Here is a 14879-nt window from a genome sequence, read left to right as displayed (position 1 = left end):
GTGAAGGACTGGTCTGCCAGGTTCCAGAATGTTCTCTTGACCACTGTGCTCATACTTCTTGGTGAGCCTCCCTCCACCAGGAAGCCCCCTTGGGCTCAGACACCATGCCCCTTGCTGGCGCTCCCGTGGATGAGCTACTCACGCCTGCAGTTGGGGAAGCCCCAGTAGCCAGTGGCGCAGCGGGAGCAGTCGCGGCCGATGACATGAGCGCGGCAGGGACACTGGCCCCCGAAGGGCTCGCATGTGGGACTTGTGGCACCCACATCATGGCAGCCGCACGGCCGAGCCCCGTTGTTATAGAAGAGGGAGAGAGAGGTGGCGGCATCGCGGCAGAACGGGGATGAGCTGCTGGGGCTGGGGTGAGGGGCAGTGGTGAGGCTGGCTCCCTGCCCGGGCCCCCAGCTCTGCCCCCAGCCCTGCCCTGAGCCCGGCCCACCTGACATGGTAACCGTGGATGGAGCAGTGGCTGATGAAGTCATAAGATTTGTCCAGGGGCTCCTCCCGGAGATAGCTGGAGCTGTAGGCGTCCTCAGGGACCACCAGCACGTACTCCTAGGGCATCAAGGCCTGGTCAGCTCCCCGTGGGCCCAGGAGCGGGCCCGGGTCAGGGGAGCGTGCCAGAGCCTGCCACCGGAGCACATCACCAGAGGGTCCCTGCAACCGCCAGGGTCTGGCCCGGCAGCTAAAACAGTGGTGCAGTATCACAGTCCAACGCACACCTGGGCCGCTCCGAAGGGATGTCAGCCTCCGCAGCCTAACAGAAGCTTGGGGAGCGTGAGGAGGCAGCACCGACGAAGAGGCACCCAGCCTCCTGGGGCCCCCTCCTAGCCCTGCCTACTAGACACAGTTTCGCTCTCCCTCTCCATCCTTCCCAGCCCCATCTCCTCCAGAAAGGCCACCCTGACCAGCAGGGCCCTAGGGGGCTCATGGCAACATCTGGGCTCTTGGGCCCTCTCTGGAGCCTCAGGTGGTAGGCCTGGAAGTCCCCCGAGGCTGCTGCCCCATGGCACTCAGCATGGGGCTGGGCTGAGGCAGGCAGGGGACACACCCTGGCTGAGTGACCAGTGGTGGTATGACACATGGGAGCAGGTCCCTGAGCAGGTTCAGGACATTCCCACGCAGGAACAGTAGCCCCATGCAGGGATGCCAGCCCCACGCTGGTCCCAATATGTCCACATGCAGGGACACCAGCCCCACACTGGGCCCCAGGATGCCCATACAAAGAGACGTCAGCCTCAGGCCTCACCAGCCAGAGCCACCGGCCATCGGGCACGCGCATGGTCACAGTGAGCTCGCTGTCGGTCACGTCCAGGATCGCCTGGCCTTCACACACCACCAGGGTACGGCAGCCATAGCCGTGTGGGCAGAAGCTGGCGTTGGCATGGCCTAGAGGGGGAAGAAAAGGCAGGTCAGGCCCCCTACACATCGACCACCCCTGGCCCCACAGCCTTGTCCCGGGCCCAGGCAGTCCTGGAGTCACCAGGAAGGAGGGGGTGCCCGTGGGGCAGAGCCCCACCACCAGGGAGCGTGCATCTGTGACACATGACATGAACACATGACCCGCCTGCAGAGGCCTGCCTGGCCGGGCCTGCTCATGCTACATAAACCAGCCGTGGTCACACGCAAGGGCCCACTAAGCACAGGTCCCTGAGCTTGGCTGAGCAGAAGCAAAACAGACAAACGTGGAAGACTACGTGTGCCATCAACCAGTGTCCCCTAGTGAACCCTCGATCACCCACGCGTGTGACGGGGTTAACCTTAATTCGTAAAACAGATGTGAGGAGCAGAGCCTGGAAGGGGGCTAGGAGGCTGGGGCTGCTGCCAGCAGGGGGCCCTGGGGCACCTCATTTGAGAACTGACGGCAGGATGTGGACGTGTGGAGCTGTCACTCATAACCAGGTAATGGGGACTGTGCCATGGCCCACGCAAGCTGTGGAACCAGCCCACGATCTGTCCACGTTGTGTGTGGTGACTGCACAATGGGGCCGTGTGGATGAGACCCTCAACAGGCTCCTCGTCCGGGGGTCTGCCCCTCCATCGCCCGCTGCAGCCACTCACCCTGCCAGATGCGGCCCCCATTGATGAGGACCTCCACAGCGAAGGTGGGGTGGACCGGTTGGTAGCCGTGCAGCAGGAAGGCATAACGGCCCAGGGCAGGCACGTGGGTGGTGAAGACCACCGTGCCCTGCAGGGAGAGGCTTCAGTGAGCAGTGGTATGGGGACGCTGCAGGCGGACCCAAGCCGGCCCCCACTGCTGCCTGGACCGCCTGCCAAGGGCAGCCGATAGCAGGGGGCCTGAGTGTCACCAACCCACGGCCCCATCCCTCCCAGCCTGGGCCCTCACCTGGGGGTGGCGCAGCAGGGTGGGCTCCACATCGGGGTCCACGGCGGTGGGGGGCCGAGGCTGGGGCCCGGATGGGGGTGCGCCCGGCGTGAGCTCCTGCGAGCGGGTCAGAGGGAGGCCGGGCGGCAGCGGGAGCACCTGGCAGTCCCTGAGGATGATGGGCTGGGGCGGCTTCGGGAAGCGGGAGGGCAGGCAGGCGGCACTAGCAGGGAGCACAGGGCTGAGTCCCCATGTTGTGGCGGTGTGCCCCGCCGGCCGCTCCAGCCCCTCCCGGCCCACTACCTGCTGGGGCTGAAGGCACCGTGGCTGCTGATGCAGTGGACCCGGGGCTCCAGGAACTCCGAGCTGAACGTGCCCACAGGCACCAGGGTGATGCTGTGCTGCGGGCAGAGGGCAGGCATGGATGCGGGGGCACAGGTGGAGCCCGATCCACACCCCGGTGAACGCCCGAGTCCTGCTCTTTGCATCAAGTCCCTGTCTTCGCTCCGGCTGGCCCCTCCCCTGGCCGCACAAACCCCAGCCCTCACCCGCGGTCTCTGGGGCCTGGAGCACTGCCCGTGGGCTCTCCCCCGGCCGCTCCCCCTCTCCACCCCATCGCTATCTGCAGTTATTCAATTGCACATTGACCGCCTGCCTCCCCCTCAGCTCCAGGATGGGACCCGGCAGAGGCAGGCGCTCAGTAAGCATGGGTTCAAGAGCAGGTGTCTCTGCCCTGCACCATCTACCGTGGTGTGGTAACACACGTGACAAATAGAACAAAACAGGAGACATCACAGCGTGTCTAGAAAAATTCTGCAGCGAAGACAACGCTACATGACCGCAGCAACACCACAGACCATCTCTGACATGGTATTGGCAAAGGACGCAGCACAGAAGGCGGCCCCGTGTGATCCTAGTTACAGAAATTTCTGGAGCAAGCGAACTAAGCGGTGCTGTTGGTATGGGGGCATGGCTACCCTGGGGGGACTGAGGGCCGTCGGGTGGGGCATGTTGCCTCCTGGCCTGGGTGCTGGGGGCGGGGAGTAACGTGCTGGGCTGCACACTGCGGGTACTTCCCCATGTACACGAAATAGCTCCAGGGAAAGTTTAAAATGCTGTAGTCCACGGTGACAGTGCTGTGTGCAAGGGAAGATGCCAGCAATCCAGCATCGACAAGTCAGGAGAAAGCAACGTGGTCCTGACTCTGGAAAGTGGGATTAGAAAAACGCGGGGTAGGGCGCAGGCCACTCTATTGCAAGTCTCTTATCAATGGTGGATGCTTTCATAAAAATACATGCATATATCACCCGTGTAAACTTTTTAAAGGCCCAGGGAAACATAACATAACGACTGTAAGAGACTCTGATGAGAGCAAATGTCATCCGTTTTGTCATTTATTGAATGAACTTTTATGCTTGGTTCTGGGTATCAAAATAATGATGAATACTGTATAGTGTTTAGTGATTACAAAGCAGGTTTGTATATATCTAGTCTTGTGATTTAATTCTCACAACTCTGTGAGGTTGATAAGAAGCAAATCACCACCATGCTGGTGAATCCTAAGCTTCAGGACCCGATGAACAGATTCCTTCCTAACCCAGGGGAGGGGCTCCTGTTCACATGCTGATGTTTTTGTAAATTATACCAAAAAAATGGTCTTTGATTAAGATCACTTTCTTTCCACTCCAACTCCAAGGCATCATACTTCCCCTTCCATGGCCGTGGGCATTATTTCTAAATAAATATACATTTTGTACTCACAGGGAGAAAAAAAAACCCTGCAGGTAAGGGGGGTTCTAGAAGACTGGGGACAGGAAAGAGCTATGGGTGGGGCTGGTGATGGGCACCTGGGCGCACTGCACTCTTCTCCCCACCTCCGTGCACGCTTAAAATTGGAAAGACCTGACCCCATGGGAGGTTGTGGGGTCCATGCAAGTCAGGGGGCAGGACCTTACCAGGAAGAAGCGCGCCTGCTCGGCCGTGAGCCGGACGCTGGCCTCTCTGTCCAGGTGGAAGACCACCAGGTGGTGCTGGGCATCCAGGACGGCGCCTCGGCACAGGGCACTGAGGGCCGGGCAGGGGCGGTCAGCGCATGGGGCAGCCTTGGGGCCCGAGCCCTCCCCCCAGCCCCGCAGCCCCCAAATCCTCGCCCTCCCTGAGCACCTGTATGGACAGGGGTGGAGGGTGAGTGCCCCCTGCTGCGGGGCCCGCTGGGGAGTGTGCACGGCCACGCCCACCTCCTGGCGGGCATCCTCGTTGGCGTACTCCACGACCAGGGCATAGCCGCCCGGCTGCGGCACCACAACCTGCAGCTGGACGTCCACCTGGGGGACAGGGTGATCAGAGGCCCCGCCCCAGCCCCCACCTGGAGAACGGGACACCACCTGCTCCCTGGACACTCCTGGCACAGCCCTTCCCACCATCTTCCCCCAGCCTCTTCCCCCTGGTCTCAGGGCCTGTGCACCTGCTGTCCCTGCTGCCTGGGCCACTCCTCCCGGGACACTGTCTCAGCTGCTGGCCTTCCGACCTCTGCTCACTCCGAGCCTCCCTGCCCACCTGAGGCCCGCCGGCCTCCTCACTGCTGCGTGCCCAGAGGTCTGGCCCGAGTTGTCAGAATGAACAAAGTACCCGCCGCCGCCTGCCGATCAGCGGAAGGCTGGGGCCATGGATCCCCGTTTACAGACGAGGCCCAAGAGTGTCCTGACTCCCAAGGTCAAACTCATGGCCTTGCTCGTGTCTCTCTTGCCCTGCACCTGGGTCCTATCACTGTAACACAGACCCCTGTCCCCCAGGGCAAGGGTACACCTCCCTCCTGGTCTTGACCTCGCCTGCCCGCCCCTCCGTGAGGTCCCAGGCACACGCACGTCACTGCCCAGGCAGGCGGCCAGCAGCGGGTGCGAGGGGCTGAGCTGCTCCAGGGGGCAGGGCCGAGGTAGGCTGTTGTCATGGCGACACAGGGCTTCGGGCCCAGTGGCAGAGGGGAAGCCGTTCAGGGGCAGGTGAGTGTACAGGAGGCAGCTGGTGGGAGGACACAGTCTGTGGTCAGCACTGGCAGGCGGCCTGAGCAGAGTGAGGGTCAGGCCCCACGTCCCGCCTCCCAGGCCGGCCCTCACCTCTCCCCGGCGCGCTGGGCGGTGTGCCGGAACATGCAGGCCTCGGTCACCCGCAGCTGCAGGAGGGCGGCCTCGTAGTAGGCGCTGGGCAGCAGGACCACGTAGTCCTGGGGGCAGAGCGGGAGGTGGGTCGTGGGCACTGCGGCCCTTGCCACGGACCCACCCCACCCTGCTCAGCCCCTGCCTCACCAGGAGCACCCCTGTGGCCTCCACGAGAAGGGCCCAGGTGCCAGGGTTCAGCACGAAGGGCTCCCCGAGGCCTCTCTGGGGCACAGTGACGAAGGCGGGCTCCGTGCTGGGTGGGAAGGCCACAGGCTGGCTCTGCTCTGTGCCTGGGAGCAGGGACAGTGAGACCCCCGGACACAGCCCACGGGCCACCCCAGGCTGCACGTCCCCCAGGGCCAGCGGGACAGGCTTGACTTCCACACCCACCGGTGGACCCAAGGCGGGGCTGGGGCTGGGTGGGATCAAGGCATGGGGGGGGTGCAGGGGAGGGTGGGCAGGAGAGGGCAGGGGCGGACCCCGCCACACTCACAGTTGACACAGGTAGCAAGCTTGCCCTCCTCTCGCACAGAGACCCGCCCGCTCACACTAGTGGGCCCACGGTTGACGTATCGGAAGACCAGCCGGAAGAGGTCAGGGGAGGTCACGTTCAGCCTCGCCACGATCCTGGGCTGTGGTGGAGTGCGGAAAATCGGGGTCACCCCTCCTTGGCCATTCCCAGCCCGGTCCTGGGACCTCAGGGGCCTGCCCACCCACTCTGCCAGCTGCCCTGGGAACTTCAAGCCGAGCCCCAGGTTGGGGCAGCACCACACACACCTGGATGGGTGTCATTTGCGCGTAGCCCCTCCAGCTGAAGTTCTCGAACTCCAGGGGGTTGAAGCCCAAGCGCACGGCGTGGCCCTCGGGCGTGGCCGCCTCCTCCAGCTCCAGGCGCAGGTGGTGCAGGTCGGGGAGGTAGTGGTCCTGCACTGGCCTGGCACGGCAGGGGTGGGCAGGGGTGATTAGAGGTGGCCGCCGTCCTGGCTGGGCGGGGCAGGCACAGCCTGCACAGCCCACCATGGTCCCCAGGGAGCAGCCCAGTGGACAAGCTGCCACCCCCAGGCACCATCCCCTGCCTCGTCAGGGTGGGGGCACCCACTCGCTGCAGGTGAGGCCCTGGGTGTTGGGGCGGCACCGGCAGGCACCCGTCCTCGGTTCACAGCCCTGGCCCAGCGCACCGCCAACGTCGCACCGGCAGCCTGCAGTGGGAGGGAGCGAGGTCAACGCTGCCCAGCCCCCACCTGGCCTTGGTGCTCCTCCCACAGCCCGCGTCAGGACCCTGCTCTGGCCTCACAGACAGGCCCCTGGGGCTCCATCCACCCTCTGTCGAGAGCAACAGGGGCAGAGCAGCCAGCTTTGATCTACCACTGGGGGCTGCCTGGGGCTCTGGACACTGGAGGTTCTGAGTCCAGGCTCAGGGGCAAGGGCACTGGGATTGATTAGTGATGTCTGCCAGGGGTGCGGGTTGGAGGGAAGGAGGATTGAGGGCAGAAATTGTGCCTCGTCTCTCCCATGCCCAGCACGGGCCTGGCCAGGCATCCAGAAGCAGCTCCATGAGTGCCAGTCCCATATCTGGGCCTCCCCGTGCCCAGGCCCCGGCCAGGGTCCTCACCCCATCTGCCCCATCCTGGGCCTCAGCCTCCTCCGCGACGTGGCCTGAGGGCTGACTAAGCAAGCACTTACTGCGGCAGCCGAAGTAGTCAGCCTGGTCCAGCCCGAAGAAGCCGTCCTTGCAGGCTGCGCAGGTCTGGCCGCACACATGGGGCTTGCAAAAGCAATGGCCACTGCCCTAGAGACCAAGGGAGAAGGTGGGACCAAGCAGGGGTGGGGTCCCGACGTGCCTGTCCCCACAGCCCCCAGCACCTGGGCCCTCAGACTCACCAGCTGGCACTCAGCAACTCCACCCAACGTGCCCCTGAGGTCACAGCTACAGCCTGGAGGAGGGGCAGAGGGAGCCTGAGAGTAGGGGAGGGGAGGAAGGCCTGGACTCCATCCCCGCCCAGGACTCCATGGGGCCAGCCCTCTCCTCCCTGCCCCCCTAGGCTTCTCCCCCAGCACCCCAATCCCCACTCCGGGCACACTCACGGGTGCAGCCTTCAGGGTTGCTGGGACTCAGCCCCCAGAACCCAGGTTTACAGCGATCACAGCTTGGCCCCTCCACGTGAGCCCGGCATGTACAGGGGGCCTGTGCCAGGGAGAAGATGAGACTGAGGGTCAGAACGGGTCCCTGCCCTCTTGCTCATAACCCTCAGCCCTGGAGCCCTGCCCCTGCCCCATCTCTGGCATGCCCCTGGAGTGGGGACAGAGGACTACTGGGGAGGAGATGGGCCCTGAGGCTGCTATGACAACCAAGCATCAGGGAGAAGTGATGGTCTCACTGCCCCCGCCCCCGCCGTGAGGGCTGACCAGGGCTTACCTCAGGAAGGGTGCGATCGGCCGGGGCCAGGCCAGCAGGGTGGCAGGAGCCAGCTGTGGAGACACCCGGGCCACGGTCATTCCTCAGTCACTGACCCCAATGGCCAAGGGCTTCCCCAGGCCCGGCCAGGACACACGCCTTCCATGCACGCGAACAAACGTGAAAAGATGTGCCTCTGTGCTGTGGTCCCCGCAGCCATGAGGGCACGTGCACCCCCCCAGAGCACAGGTTGTCAACATGCAACAAGCACACACAGCACGTGAACACATGTATGAACAAGCACCGTGTGAACAGCCACGCAAGCATACGTGTGCACAAAGCACGTGAGCACACATGGATACACACATAGCACATGAACACGCGTGAAAAAGCACCGTGTGAACAGCCAAGCAAGTATATGTGTGCACAAAGCATGTGAGCACACATGGATACACGCACAGCACATGAACACATGCAAGTGAACGTGCACATCCAAGAACATCCACATGAAGATGTGCGTGGACACTCACACGGCACACGAATGCACACACACACAGAGCACGTGGACATTCACAGGAACATGGCACATGAAGAATCACGCGAGCACACATGGGGGCACGCAGGGCATGTGAGCAGTCACGGGAACACTCAGCACATGAAGGCACACAGCATGTGAACAACACACACAGCACAGGACACACACACTGTGCCAGCCTCACCTTCGCAGTAGGGGAAGTTGTAGGCACCAGGCACACACATGTCACACCGCAGCCCCGTCACGTGGGGCCGGCAGCTGCACTGCCCGCTGCGAGGGTCGCAGGCTGCGTGCAGGGAGCCATCGGCGGAGCAGTGGCAGGCTGGGGGAGGAGGATGGGGTGTGGGCACATGGTGGGGACGAACCCGCCCACCCTGCCTCCCACACGGGCACTCACGGGCACAGTCAGGGAAGCCATGGAAGCCGGGGCTGCACTCCTGGCAGGTGGCACCTGTGTAGCCAGGGCGGCAGCGGCACACCCCGCCCGTCCCGCAGAGCTGGTCCAGGGTACCCCGGGGGTCACAGGTACAGGCTGCAGCGGACAGGGGGTCAGGCTCTGGGCACCTACGGGTGGCCCTCCTGTCCCACTTGGGCCCCACCCCAGCCCTCTGCTCACCTTGGCAGTTGGGGTAGCCGTGGTAGCCGGGGCGACAGCGGTCACAGTGAGGGCCATCAAACTCAGGTCGGCACAGGCAGTGGCCAGCCTCATCGCAGCCCTCGGGGAGGGTCCCTGCAGGGCTGCAGCCACACACTGAGGAGTGAAGAGGTGCACAGGGGGCCCTGAGCTGGGCAGGCCATGCTGGGGCCCCATACCCACCTGTGCCCACAGGGGGAGGCCTCACTCACACTGGCAGAGTGGGAAGTGGAAGTAGCCAGGGGCACAGCGGTCACACGCAGCCCCCTCAAAGCCTGCCCGGCACTTGCACTGGCCTGAGTCATGGTCACAGTCACCATCCACCACTCCGGGGCTGAAACACTGGCATGCTGCAGGGAGGGGTGGCATGCTTGGTCAGAGAGGGGCCAGGCTCCCAGTGTCCATGCAAGGACGGGGACAGGGCTGGACTCACGTTGGCAGCCTGGGCCGTAGAACCCTGGGGCGCAGAGCTCGCAGTGGGTGCCCTGGAAGTTGGGTTTGCACACGCAGCGCCCCACCCGCGGGTCCTTCCGGCAGGCGTTGCCCTGGGTCCCGGCGGCACTGCAGTCACAGTCTAAAAGGTGGGGGGCGGGAGGGGAGTCGCAGATGCCCTCCCTGCCAGAAAACCTCCCTTCTCCACAAACTCATTTCCTTACACCTACACTGTATTCGTACAAAACTGAAAGACAATAAAAATCCCAAGAAGGGAAAGCCGACGTTTTGGGAAAACAGTGGTGTGCATGAAATCAGGACAACTGTAAACACATCTGATTAGTTGTTTATAACGTTGATACCAAGTCAACTGCAGGCGTTAACACAACCAGAGAAAATGTAAAAACAAAACACAAGGTGAAAAGAAAATTCTAGTCTTTACAAATAATTCTGGGGATTGGGAAGAAGAAAAAGTGTGCTAAGTATCTTAACCTATGCATGAAAACAAGGTCATAAATACTATTTAATTTTTGTTACTGATAGAATATAATGACTAGATATTTATCAAAAATGTAAGAGTAGCCATGGGCCTGACTAGAAGATAGAAACAGAACTTGCAAACCCTCTGAGAAGGAAACGCAAACCAACCAACCAAAGCACGTTTTGTTGCTCAATTCAGCAACAGGCAGGAAAGGAGAAATGTAAGCAGAAAGGGAGAAACAATACAATAAGGGCAGGAGCAAGCCCAACTGACAGTGGCCACAGTCTCTGTGCCAGGCCATCTCCTTTCAAGAGATAAAACCCAAAGGTGTCAGTTTCACTCTAAAAGGAAAATCCAGAAATTATCAGGCTACCAAATCTGACCATGATGCAGTAAAACCAGGACTAAACCATCAAAAAAAAGGACAGAAAGGAAATCTAACCACCTGGAATGACAAGCACTCTTCTAAATAACTCAAGTTGAAAGGAAAATGGAAACTGAAGTGATATACTGTTTAGAAAAGAACAATAGTGACAACTCAGCATATCAACCTTATGGGGTCCACCTAGCCAAAGCTGCACTCTGAGGCAAATTAATAGCTTTAACTCAGCATTTCTCAATGTCAGCACCACTGACATTCTGGGCTAGATAACTCTTTATTGTGGGGGTGGGGGCTGTCCTGTGCACTGTAGGATGTTTAGCAGCATCCCTGACCTCTACCCACTAGATGCCGGTGGCACCCCCAAGTTATAACAACCAAAAATGTCTCTAGACATTTTCCTGTGGATCAAAATCATCCCTGGTTGAGAACCAATGCTTTAAACCTTTTGGTTGCTAATTGAGACTGAAAATAAAAAGCAATTGAAGAAGCTATAAAAACAGTAATAAATCAAAAGAAAGTAGAGAAAGACAAATACCATATGATCTCACTTATATGCGGAATCTAAAAATAAAACCAAGAAACAAGCTCGTGGATACAGAGAACAGATTGGTGATTGCCAGAGGCGGGGGGTCGGGGTGGGTGAAACGGATGAAGGGGGTCAAAAGGTACAAACTTCCAGTTATAAATAAGTCCTGAGCATGTAATGTACAGCATGGTGGCTAGAGTAAAGAATAATGTATTGCATGACTGGAAGTTACTATGAGAGTAGATTTCAAAAGATCTCATCACAAGAAAAAAAATTCTGTAACTACGTAAGGTGATGGATGTTAACTAGACTTATTGTGGTGATCATTTCACAACATATACAAATATCAAATCATTATATTGTACCCCTGAAACTAATATAATGTTGTATGTCAATTTTACCTCAATAAAAAGAAAGTATATAGAAGGAATTAAAGATTTTAGTTCAGATTTTTCTATACTAGGAAGTAAAATCTTTCTCCCAAACTTAACAAAGAAAAAACCCCAGTGGATCTTATCAATATAACCTTAAGCTATACTTTGAGAACACCAATAATTCAACAGTCTTCTGTTAGGTCTAATGAAGGAAGAAAAGAAAAGAAAGAAAGAAAATAAAAATAGACAATAATGATAACAAAAGGAAATTTAAAAGTCATGATGGGATGCTGTGTGTAACTTTATGCCAATAATTTTTTTTTTTGAGGAAGATTGGCCCTGCGCTAACATTTGTTGCCAATCTTCCTCTTTTTCTTTTTTCTCCCCAAAGCCCCAGTACATAGTTGTGTATCATAGTTGTAGAGTTGTAGCTCTTCTATGTGGGACGCTGCCTCAGCATGGCTTGATGAGCGGTGAGTAGGTCCGCACCCAGGATCCGAACTGGTGAACCCCAGGCCGCCGAAGCAGAACACATGAAATTAACTGCTACGCCACTGGGCTGGCGCCATATGCCAATACATTTCAAAATCCAAATGACATATACTATTTGCAGATGACATGATTTTATATATAGAAAACCCTAAAGAATCCACCAAAAATCTATTAGAAATAATAAACAAATACAGTAAAGTTGCAGGTACAAAATCAATATACAAAAATCAGTTGCATCTCTATACACTAACAACGAACTAGCAGAAAGAGAAATCAAGAATACAATCCAATTTGCAACTGTAACAAAAAGAATAAAATATCTAGGAATAAATTTAACCAAGGAGGTGAAAGACCTGTACACTGAAAACGATAAAAAAAATTGTTGAAAGAAATCAAAGAAGACACAAAGAAATGGAAAGATATTCCATGCTCATGGATTGAAAGAATTAACAGCTTAAAATGTCCATACTTCCTAAAGCAATCTACAGATTCAATATAATCCCTATCAGAGTCCAATGACATTTTTCACAGAAATGTAACAAAGAATTCTAAAATTTACATGGAACCACCAAAGACCCCATATAGCCAAAGCAGTCCTGAGAAAAAAGAACAAAGCTAGAAGCATCACACTCCCTGATTTCTAAATATACTACAGGGGTGGCCTGTGTACTGTGTACTGGCGCTTTGGGGAGAAAAAAGAAAAAAGGAGGAAGATTGGCAACAGATGTTAGCTCAGGGCCAATCTTCCTCAAAAAAAAAAAAAAAGACATAACAAGTGTTGGAGAGGATGTGGAGAGAAGGGAACGCTCATATACTGCTGGTGGGAGTGAAAACTGGTGTAGCCACTATGGAAAACAGTATGGAGATGGCTCAAAAATTAAAAATAGAAATACCTTATGATCCAGCTATTCTACTTTGGGTATTTATCCAAAGAATACAAAAACACTAATTCGAAAAGATATATGCACCCCTATGTTCACTGCAGCATTATTCACAATAGCCAAGATTTGGAAACAATCGAAGTGTCCATCAACGGATTAATGGATAAAGATGTGATATATGTATACAAAGGAATACTACTCAGTCATAAGAAATAAGACGAAATCTTGCCATTTGCAACCACATGGATGGACCTTGAGGGTATTACGCTAAGCAAAATAAGTCAGACGGAGAAAGCCAGATATCATATGACTTCACTCATATATGGAAGATGAACACACACACACATAGACACAGAGGACAGATGGGTGATGACCAGAGGGGAAGGAGGTGGGGGGAGGGTGAAAGGGGTAAAGGGGCACATGTGTATGGTGACGGATGGAAACTGGCCTTTTGGTGGTGAACACGATGCAGTCTATACAGAAGTTGAAATATAATGACGTACACCTGAAATTTATATAATGTTATAAACCAATATGAAAAAAAGAAAAAAAAGTTAGACCTTAAACAAAAATCCAAATGACAGAAACAATTTGCTAAGAAAATATAAATAATCAAAACTGACTTAAGATGAGGTAGAAAACTAATAGACACAATAACCATAGAAGAAATGAAAACCATCATTGAAGATCTCCATTGAAAAACAGGTAGCAGGACCAGATGGTTTGATGAGTTCTATCAAACTTTTAAGAAATTGACAATTCCTGTGGTTTTTAAACTGATCTGGAGCATAAAAAAGTATGGATCACTTTCCAAGTATTTTACAAGGTGAATTACAAAACCAAAACAAGATGGCACACACAAAAAACAAACAAGAAAGCTTTCAACCAGTCTCACTCACGATTATAGACACAAAACATTTATGTCCCATGCTGGGCCAAGGTCAGGAAAGACATTAATAGAATTCATTGTGCAATTCAGACTGAAAGTGAAATTCTGCGACGTCAGAGGCAATTATTGAGTGCTTACCATGGGCCGGTGGGGACAGGAGGGGTTTTCAACGGTTTACACCAGGGATTGGCAAACTACAGTCCAAGGGCTCCTCCGCCTGGTGTGTAAATAAAGTTTTACTGGAACACGGCCATGCCCATTCATATACACATGGCCCATGGCTGCTTTCAAGCCATGACATACAACAGCAGAGTTGAAGAGTTACGACAGACCACACGGCCCTCAAAGCCTAAAACATTTACCGTCTGGCCCTTTTCAGAAATAGCTTGCCGACCCCTGGTTTTCACCGTTGACAAAAAACTAAACATTTAAAGGCAAAAAGAAAACTGTCAAAAATCCGACAACCATGAGAACAGCTGGGTTTAGGGACCGCACTCTAAACATGACTGAGTCCAAGACCAAGAACAATGTCAACAGATCCACCTGAAGTTGAAAACACCAGCACATGAAAATAAAGCTTCCTAAAAAAGGGGGGGGGGGCGGGGCCAGCCAGGTGGTGTAGTGTTTAAGTTGGGCGCACTCCACTTTGGTGGCCCAGGTTCATGGGTTTGGATTCTGGTCATGGACCTACACCACTCATAAAGCGGTGCTGTGGCAGCATCCCACACACAGAATAGAGGAAGACTGGCACACGTGTTAGCTCAGGCCCAATCTTCCTCACCAAAAAAAAAAAAAAAAAAAAAGGCAAGTGACCCATTGGGAGAAAAACCAACTTGTGAGGAATGGATAACATAGTTAACATGGCAAGAGTTCACACCAATGAGCAAGGAGAAGAAGATTCAATCTTACAAAAAATCAAAGAAATATAGCTGAAAACAATGAAACACCAAATGCAATCTAATTTCCGACACCACCAATTATAAAGCACATCATTTTATATCCTGTTACGAAAGGCAAACACCTGCCAATCAGACTATGACATGCCACCAACCAAAAGAGGCATCCCAATTCCAGAAGTACAGAAAACGGAGAAATGCGTCCCTGAATTGATGAGAAGGTTTTTAGCCAATCCAGCTGACAATAATAAATGTTGCTACTAGTGACGACAATGACTTGATTGATGCGTGTGAATGCTGCTAACGCGACTCTACGCTGGTAGACTATTTTATTTTAAGGGTGCAACTTGGCAAGCTACAGCCAAAAATGTCCCAAAACGTGCACGTCTAGCCTGGGCAGAACCTTCTAGGAAACTGTCCTGCGGAAATAATTAAGCATTTATGGAAAGCTTTAGCTGCAAGGATGTTTATCGTAGCACTATTT

At 55.1% G+C, this 14879-nt stretch overlaps 1 protein-coding gene across 1 annotated transcript in view; it reads right to left on the bottom strand.

The window, feature by feature from the left end:
- Positions 1-14879, bottom strand: part of LAMA5 (laminin subunit alpha 5) — a 56131-nt gene that overhangs the window by 17799 nt on the left and 23453 nt on the right. Inside the window, exons 12-34 of the mRNA XM_058562351.1 lie at positions 9476-9616; positions 9255-9392; positions 9025-9159; positions 8806-8940; positions 8593-8730; positions 7895-7947; positions 7564-7663; positions 7360-7412; positions 7162-7267; positions 6578-6677; positions 6256-6412; positions 5972-6110; positions 5626-5768; positions 5437-5543; positions 5188-5341; positions 4487-4647; positions 4279-4387; positions 2627-2724; positions 2345-2546; positions 2059-2185; positions 1247-1386; positions 437-552; positions 143-354 (exon numbers count right to left, since the gene is read on the bottom strand). Coding sequence (XP_058418334.1) covers positions 143-354; positions 437-552; positions 1247-1386; positions 2059-2185; positions 2345-2546; positions 2627-2724; positions 4279-4387; positions 4487-4647; positions 5188-5341; positions 5437-5543; positions 5626-5768; positions 5972-6110; positions 6256-6412; positions 6578-6677; positions 7162-7267; positions 7360-7412; positions 7564-7663; positions 7895-7947; positions 8593-8730; positions 8806-8940; positions 9025-9159; positions 9255-9392; positions 9476-9616 — 2964 coding nt within the window. The remainder of the gene's footprint in view (positions 1-142; positions 355-436; positions 553-1246; positions 1387-2058; positions 2186-2344; positions 2547-2626; positions 2725-4278; positions 4388-4486; positions 4648-5187; positions 5342-5436; positions 5544-5625; positions 5769-5971; positions 6111-6255; positions 6413-6577; positions 6678-7161; positions 7268-7359; positions 7413-7563; positions 7664-7894; positions 7948-8592; positions 8731-8805; positions 8941-9024; positions 9160-9254; positions 9393-9475; positions 9617-14879) is intronic.

The sequence above is a fragment of the Diceros bicornis genome, chromosome 19 (assembly GCF_020826845.1).
Source record: "Diceros bicornis minor isolate mBicDic1 chromosome 19, mDicBic1.mat.cur, whole genome shotgun sequence".
Lineage (NCBI taxonomy): Eukaryota > Metazoa > Chordata > Mammalia > Perissodactyla > Rhinocerotidae > Diceros > Diceros bicornis.
Note: the sequence above shows the minus strand (reverse complement) of the source record. Positions and strands in the feature narration are given on the sequence as shown.